The sequence below is a fragment of the Brienomyrus brachyistius genome, chromosome 23 (assembly GCF_023856365.1).
Source record: "Brienomyrus brachyistius isolate T26 chromosome 23, BBRACH_0.4, whole genome shotgun sequence".
In the NCBI taxonomy this organism is placed as follows: Eukaryota; Metazoa; Chordata; class Actinopteri; order Osteoglossiformes; family Mormyridae; genus Brienomyrus; species Brienomyrus brachyistius.
In genome coordinates this window covers 14362505-14371195 of record NC_064555.1, presented here as the reverse complement: position 1 = coordinate 14371195, position 8691 = coordinate 14362505, and the positions used below count along the sequence as shown (strand labels likewise).

At 44.3% G+C, this 8691-nt stretch overlaps 1 protein-coding gene across 1 annotated transcript; it reads right to left on the bottom strand.

Moving 5' to 3' along the window:
* Positions 1–521: 521 nt before the first annotated feature.
* LOC125719304 (histone deacetylase 1-like) lies at positions 522–8381 on the bottom strand. The gene is made up of 14 exons (XM_048993961.1): positions 8239–8381; positions 6928–7040; positions 6187–6304; positions 5751–5825; positions 5511–5649; positions 5003–5144; positions 4652–4744; positions 4191–4299; positions 3648–3788; positions 3168–3276; positions 2152–2282; positions 1702–1845; positions 1488–1533; positions 522–1199 (listed from the first exon to the last, which is right to left on the bottom strand). Exons 1-14 carry the CDS (start codon positions 8288–8290, stop codon positions 1172–1174), a joined length of 1440 nt encoding a protein of 479 aa, XP_048849918.1. The 5' UTR covers positions 8291–8381; the 3' UTR covers positions 522–1171.
* Positions 8382–8691: the final 310 nt, after the last annotated feature.

Genomic DNA, 8691 nt, shown 5'->3' with positions numbered 1-8691 from the left:
CCCATACAAAAATACCTTGAGGAAATTTAACACACAGTACAGAAAAAGTAATCCAAGGGAATTGGTCAGTAAAGTGTTAAATAATTAATGCTAATGTAATCAGCCTATGGTACCCAACTTACCAGGTTTGGGCTGTTGGTACTTCATTTCCAGTGTTCAGGTTCAGAAAATAATTGGACTTGAGCAGTTGAGCATACAGTGGACTCCGACTTGGCCACCTTAGCGTGGTTAGTCAAGGTTCCATGTGCAAATGTCTGGGAAAGTATTGGCCAAAACAAGGCAGCAGATCACTCCATTTTCTCAGGCACTACTTACAGGAACCACCCCCCCTCCCCCCCAAGTTTTTGTACACAGTTCCTATTTTACAAGGTAAAGTACTACAGACTGTCAAAAATTGCACATCAAGAACCAACACCTAAAAAACGGAAACGAACTTCATAGTCAGACATCCGGCTACATCATTTACCCCAGGAAAGTTGCAGTAAACCAACAGCTAAACACAAACAGAACAACAAAGAACATATTTTCAGATCGGTCCTTTATTTTTCTTTACCAAATCAATTTCGTAATAAACAGGCATGTCACAACCACCAATTCTATTCAAATAGTAAAATCTGAAGTCCATCTGAAGGCCAGATTCCCTACCAAGGGGTATTTTTCAAATTCAATATAATACGGTAATAAAAACACTAACGTTAAAAAAGGTACAGGATGCTGTGTAGAGCTTTAACCAGAATTCTCTTTATCAAAATACTAAAAAGGTAAGATAGAATGACAAGTGGGAAGAGAGTTTTGCCCATGATTTAAATAACTTAACAGTAACCTGAACAGTAAAGAACTCTCTGAGATCATTTGCCTCGAGCCCTGCATATTCTGGAGAACTCGTATAAAAATAAAAAAGAAACTAAACATTTACACTTGCTTTAAACAGAACACATTACACAAAAGTTTAACTAACCATCTCTGGGAGGGAAAATACAAAAAAAAAAAAAAAAAAAAATTGCATTTCAAGTAAATGCCAAACCTTTTCAAGTTGTTAAAGCACAAAGAGTAAAATGCATTTCCGAAAATAATTTACAGTCCTTTGCAGCTGGCTGCTGAGCTCCTCCAATGGCGGGGCTTGGCTTTACTCTGCCTGCGTTTGCGCGGCGGGAGCTCGCTCGCTCAGTCCTCATGCACTCTTCATTTCCTCCTTTGCCCTGCCATTTAACAAGCGGTTGAAGTTAACATTCGTTATGGGTATTCCCTCTTCACAGTCAACTTACAGATGAACAGACAAGCTGGTCAAGGGATTCTCCTCGGCCGCCGGTATGCCATCGATAATTGGGAGGTGGACCAAACGCCACGAATCAAGGCCCAGAGGCCAAAGCACAGGCAGGGTCCTTCTTACTTAGCCACCCTGAAACTTCAGAGCAAGGCTGCTCTTCAGACAATTAGGAAATTGCAAGACAGAAACAATTCAAGGTAGAACTGAATGGACCACCTACTCCTTTGTGTCCATGCTCTCCTCAGCAGTCTTTTCTTCTTTGACATCTGAAGACAGAAAGCAGAGGGGCGTTAGGAACAGTACAACCCAAAAACCTTTAGATCCCTCCCTCATTAGCAGCTTTAAACGTCTTAAACCGACAGGCTAGTCGTCTTAGATGGCAAATACTCCTCCAGACCCTGAGCAGCTTGTCCTTTTGCAGAACCCTCCCTTACCTTTCTCCTCCACATCCTTCTCCTCCTCGGTCTTCACCCGCTTGGACTTCTTGAAATTGGCTGCGTTCCGGCGGCCGCCCTGGCCCTCGTCTTCTGAATCTGAGAATTCCTCATCGCAGGCTATCCTCTTGTCATGGGCACGCGCTGGGAGAGATGGGTACAGTGACTTTACGATCAGGAGTCACCAGGGCCCTCACAAGCTACCACGATAAGGCCAAAACGTTGAGTAAACCCAAAGTAAACATTCGCCAACCGTATGATCTCGCAAACATTCAAAAAGGAAAAAAAATCACTCAGAATTACTTGACTGGTTAGCAAATTATGTTCAGGGAGGACTGATTAAGTACAAAGTATTTTAAAAATTACTAGAGTGGGAAAGTACATAAACCCTAAGGTTTAATGAGACCATGGTCCGTCCACAAAGGCAAGGGGGGAGGAGGTGCCACTGACTGGAAATTCGTTTTTCGGGGTCGTCTTCCTCTTCATCCCCACTGTCCTCCTGCACAGCATCTTCAGGGATTGCTTGCATCTGAACTCCGGGGGCATGGGGCAGCATGCGGAGGTTCTCATACAGCCGCTGCCTGCAGGAAACAAGAGCTGCTAGTCACACTCCGCACTATGGGACAGGCAGGTAGGGGAGATACCCAAGAGCCCAACAACGGCACTTTTCCACAGCCACCAAGAACCGAGCTGAACCGCAAACCAATGCTTTTCCACTGTAAATGACGGGAGCCGTACCCGAGCCAAACCAGCACTGACACGGCCGAAAGCTCAGGTTTGCTCGCGTACTCCACTGTAACTTACAACAGTGGGTAATAAGGGCTGTAGCACTAAACCCGGACAAACCACCGACTTCTGAAAAACCATCCAGACGCCTGGAGAGGAGCCCAAAAAGAGGATGCATCCATGGAAACCGGACAAATGGTAACACTAAGAATGGATTTGTTGGGGGTGTGAAACTCCCGTCCTGGGGGTCGGAGCCTTGCAGTTTTTGCTCTCCCCCCCATTTAACACACCCGATTCGCCTCCTTGTGCTAAATCAGCACTTGGCTCTTGAGCTGAATCATTTGTGGAGGAAAGGGGCAAGAAATAAGCTACTGCAGTTCGACACCCCTGACAAAAGTGAATGCTAATTCCACCAGCGCTCCATACAAACATATGATGCGATTCTCACAGACTTGCAAAAAGTAAATCAAAATGTACACCGCATGAACAGTAAATAAGCATCTCTTCAGTTTTACGTTACTGTCACACTCCAAACCCGGCAATGCCTTTACCGAGCCGACCCTTCTGCCGTGGAAAACCAAAGCGAGCTGAAACCACACTGAAATTAGTCTCTCTTCACGGAACAGCTGAGGTAAAAACGCCAGACCACGAAACTTCAGTTCACCGTGCGAAGCAATGTTTAAAGCTGCAAGAGTTGTGACCTTCGCTGAGGAGTCACTACGCAGGAACACTGTACTTACTTGATCTTCTCCAGGTAGTCGTTCGTGTTCTGGTTGGTCATGTTTGATGGGCTGATATGGAGTTTAAAGTCAGGACCAAAGTACTCAAAGTAGTCATTGTATGGAAGCTCTGATTGAGAGGGGGAGCAAAAAAAATAAAAAATAATGAAGAGCGAGTAATAAGATCATATTTCTGCTTTCAGGAGCAGTGCAATTCTACAAGTCCTGGCAGCTCATTGCCAAATACTCAGTCGATACTCATTGTCAATACTTATTTGCCGAATATTCTACTGAATACTCCTTCTACTGTACTACTGAATACAATTTGGATTTACCAAGGTTTGCTAGGTCAGTTGCATTTAAGAGGAAATGCCCCCCATCAGTGTGTCTGTAGTGAATTACTGCCGCACTTCACTACATATTCATTCTGAGGAAAACGGAAAAGCAGAACGGAAGGCCACAGGGAGATGTCTCAGGCGGACTCCCTGATCTGGGCTTTACCGTTGGGGATGGTAGTGTCCAATGCCACAGCGGTCTCGAAGGTCCAGCAGCGAGCCACGTTGCGGATGGTGTACCCTCCACCGCCCAGCATCAGCAGAGGCAGGTTGAAGCTCTTCATGTACTCCACACATTTCGCATGGCCTGGGGAACAGGAATAGGAGTATAACCAGGTCACACTAGATGTTTGGATGGTTGTCATTCACATCTCCGGGGAGACCCCTCTGTCTCACGGTAAGGCAAGCAGAGAGCCCCAACTCTGTCACAACACAAATAGCTCCTCTAAAAGAGTTGGTGCATGATATTTGGATTTTTGTTGATTGTCCCCATCAGGAGACTTCTTAAAAATAAATGTATATTCTCTAAGACGTGTCTATTAAAGTACAGGAGCCTACAGAGCCATAGGGTCACCAAAATCCTGGCAAACGATTCTTCCATCTACACTTTCACCAAAACCGACTAAGCACCTTGGACCCTCCACCACAGGAAGTGAAGCGAAGGCACTGGGGCTCCAAGGCAGAAACGGTGGGGGTGGGGGGGGCATACCTTTAATGGTGAGGTTGAAACAGCCGAGACGATCCCCTGAGAGCGAGTCAGCTCCACACTGTAGCACCACGGCACTGGGCTGGTACATCTCCATGACCTTGGCCATTATCTGATAACAGACAGCATCACACGCTAAAGTGAGGCCTCAAATGGGCCTCCACGATGCTTTTATCTAAAGCATCTTACAGTAGATGGAAGCCCTACGACCTTTGCGGTGTTGGTGCAATGCTCTACTTGAGCTGCAGGACCTCATACTACATTATACACGTTTACTCAAAATCTTTTCAGTGATGCTGTGGAAATTATGTTCTCAATGTCACCGTATAACAAAGATTTCTTCCAGAGGGTGAACAATAAACTTCCATTTATAACATACGGCAGAAATAAATCAGATCCAAAATATCATTAATCAAACCGGGATCAAAAAACAATATAGCAATGAATGAAAATGGCCGACTCACAGGTTTGAAAATGGCTTCATAAGACTCGTCATCGATTCCATCCCTGAGAGGGTAGTTCACAGCGTAGTACTTGCCCTTTCCTGCACCAATGTCCTGCACAACACAAACAGCTTTTTTTTCCTAAAACAGTAACAACTCCGTTCATAGCTCAACGTGACCAAATGAGCAGAAACCCCTCGATGTATTTAAGTCAACAAGTGTTATTTAATATCTCAGTACACACACTCAGGCCAGCGACACAGTCAACCTCTCCCAAAAATTAAAACGGCAAGTTTACTCTCTAAAAATATACACCGTCCCATGCAACCAATTCAACAAAAAGTCCGTTGATATCTCGCGTAACAAACTCACTCTGAGGTCTCCAGTGCCAGGAAAGTATTCCCCATACTTGTGGAAAGACACCGTCATGACACGGTCGGTGGTGTAGAAGGCCTCTTCAACACCGTCACCATGGTGGATATCAATGTCAATGTACAGCACTCTTTGGTGGTATCTAGACGGAAAGGTTAGGCTCATTAATTATTGTATTTGCACCATCTTCTGAGGAACCAAGAAAAAACTGACAACAATCTGGGTCGGAATGGCCACCTTTAATTACCAGCAAAGTAGGAAATTGCATAAGGTCATTAATTTTACGTGAAAATAAATCAATGGCAACCAGAAACATCCAAACAAAACATGGTTTCTGTGCCATACGGGAACATAATTGGAGCTTTGAAAGCAGAAGTCTTAAGTCTAGTATTGATCCATTTTACCCTACCAGTTAAAAGTGCATTTAGGGCACAAGACAAGCATGATGCCATTCAGCTGTAGATGGAGAAACAAAAGAATGAAATAAAATTCAGAGGAGAGAGCTTACTTCAATAACTCCAGGATGGCCAGAACAATGTCGTTCACGTAGCAAAAGCCTGAAGCCTCGGATTTCTTGGCGTGATGCAGGCCTCCCGCCCAGTTGACGGCGATATCAGTCTGCTGCTTATTCAACTTCACGGCTCCAGCTAAAAGCAACCAAAGAAGAGCAGCAATTACAACCAGTTCATACAACAACGGGCCACAAGCTAAATATACACGTTGATATGTGGCTCTGAGATTCACTCACCAACTGAACCTCCAGTTGAAAGCTGACAGAACTCAAATAAACCATCAAAGACCGGACAGTCCTCCCCCACATTAACTGCAGAGCGTGGAAAAAGGAAGTGAACCGTCACACGCATCAACTGCATATTCGATGTTAGAAGAGGTGGACATTCCAGAGCCATAAAGTAAAAATCCAGACCAGGATTACATTTCAACCAACCAGTTGAGTATAAAGAGTCACAGTCACTGGTTGGTAGAAACAAAATACTGGTTTCGATTTTTACTTTCTGGAACTCAAATGTCCACCTTTGAATATTTGACAGACTTCATAAAAGTTTAAAACATAAAACAATATATTAAGAAATAAAGTATCCAATAAGGTGCTGATATCAGATGAGCACTTGGGTCATAATTCTGGTGAGGTCTTCACTTGCTGCCACCGCCTGGCCCATCCTTACATCTCTGCATCTGTTTGCTGTACTCCGACATGTTGTCAGGGCGGATGGACTTCAGGAACTTTATGTAGTCGTCACTGTGGTACTTGGTCATTTCTTCTGCATTAGCTTTGTGAGGCCTCTGCAGAATGAGAGGGAGAGGAACCGTTAACAAGCCAGCCAGCCACCACAGGCCATGAAACAAACACAAGCCATTCATTCGGTTCATCTAAACTCCATAGACAGTTTTCAAACAAAGTTCTCTAGGCAAAGCCCAACCTACAGCATCCACATTCAACCTCGTTTAACAGGAATCGGACAAGGACGTGGAGTATTAACAAATAGGGTGACCCATCCCACAGGAGGCAGATTCCATATAGCTAGAATTCTCCTTTGGGAATCCAGTTTAAGGTTACTTAATTTGGACAACTCCAGTTATGAAGTACGCCCATTCTTAAGATAAACGTATAGAAACACGGCTCAGTTTTCACCAATGAATAGCTGAATATACACAGGCAATCATAATCATCATCATCATTTTATAGCACTTTCACAAAGTGCTTTACATGCGGGATAAAAGCCAAGAAGGAAAACAGGCATACAGGGTAAGCAACTGGAGATAAGATTAACAGATAAAAGTAATAAAAGGTGACATAAAACCAAGAAGGACAGAGCACAATTAAAGAAATAAAGGTACAAGAACAAAAAGGGTAAAATATTTTTTTATGCAGTAAGAACAACAAGTATAAAATTAACAATACTTACATAAATCTCCATTTTCCTGTACAGCCCATAGTTGAGTAACAGGTTATGGGTCATGCGGATTCTGTGAGGTTTCATTGGGTGCCCTTGTCCATAGTAATAATTCCCGACATCACCTTTAATGAGACCAAAACACCAACGTAAAGCTCCGACCTTCTCCATGAACAGCGTCGGCCGGCACTTACATTAAAAACAGTTTTCATACCGAAACAGCAGAATTTCACAATGACTAGATATTTAGAAAATGCGGCAGCGAAAAGCGTAAGGGTCCGCTATAATTCCTTTGAACCTCGAAAAGAAATTATACAAATATATACGTATACGTACACAGTATATACACTCAATTCGCACGTACATTAACAAAACTTTGGAATATGATAATTATGTGATGCGGCCTTCATTATGTCTCCAGTTCAATGCCATGTTTTCGAAACGAAAAAGATCCATCGTCATATACGACAATCCGGACGGACTAAAACTGCAAATGTAATAGAAAAACTGAGACCTCCGGTATAACAACCATAACCATGTATTTTACAACAAATAAAAAAATCACCTTCGAAAAGCATTTGTAAGGATATGCTAGTTAGGTGACAAATAAGCAGCAGTTTCATAACCAGGCTGCTCATATCCAGAATGGTAAAACGAACCAGTCAAGATCACCGTGGTACTAGTTGGACGATCAGCCTGTTTAACAAACTATTAGCCGCCAGCTAGTTACCTACCTGGGGGGACAGACTGAGCCAGTCTGCTTTTTTTCCCCTTCGCGGATACTGGACTATTCTGAATGACTTCACACTCATCCTCCAAAAAACAGCATGTATGCTGTAATATAAATGAATCTTAATGTAGCTTTATATACATGGAATGATAATCTATACAAGAAATGCAACGCTTCGCTTTTGACAGTACGACGGCTCAGCGCGACTTAAATCAATCGCAATCAATCAGCCAGCGTTAGCTTTATTGAGGCGGCGTGTTAGCGGGGCAGCCGGCGATTCAGCGGGGGAAACCGCAGGCTACCCGACGGCGAGCGGGAAACGGCGCTGCAGATACACGGGGTACCACACATCCGCTCCCAGGATCTTATTTGCTTCATTGCTTAAGATGGATATTCTCAGCCGAACTCGCTGCGAGCCTCCACCGCCTGCCATGCTAACTAACTAGCCTAGCTATCATCTCGCCCGGCAACCAGCAGCCCCCGGTCCGGGGAGCGGGTCTTAAAAAGAAGCCGAATTTCCGTCGCGCACGGCTCGCTCGCGTACATTGCACAAAGCGCCCCGAAATATCCCGCAGTGCTAACTTTATTCTTACCGTCGTAATAATAACAAACTTTTTTCTTTGTTCCTTGAGTAGTCAGCGCCATTTTACCTCCAAATGCAACCTCTCCGTACCGGGCTTTCTACGCAGCAGCGCTAATTACAATCGGAACCCGAGTGACGTCATCGCCCCCCGTCGGCCTATGGCTTTCCCTCCGATGCCTTTGCGCTGCGTATGTTGACCAATCGCATGCAGCAGAACTTCTCCATTCTCGTCCCCTTTCTGGGTCTAGTAACAAAAGCGTCAAAAATGCCGTCACCTTTCCATCTTCGGGTCGATGGCTTTCGATCCCCGTGGGCTGTGTGCGAGCTGCAACAACTGAAGTTTTGCTCAAAATAACTTTTATCATGCCAATAGAATTATTGTATCAGACCACGAGGCATTTATGTGTATGTATAGATATTAAATGTAGGGCACTAGGGGCATGGCGCAATGTCTAAATTCACT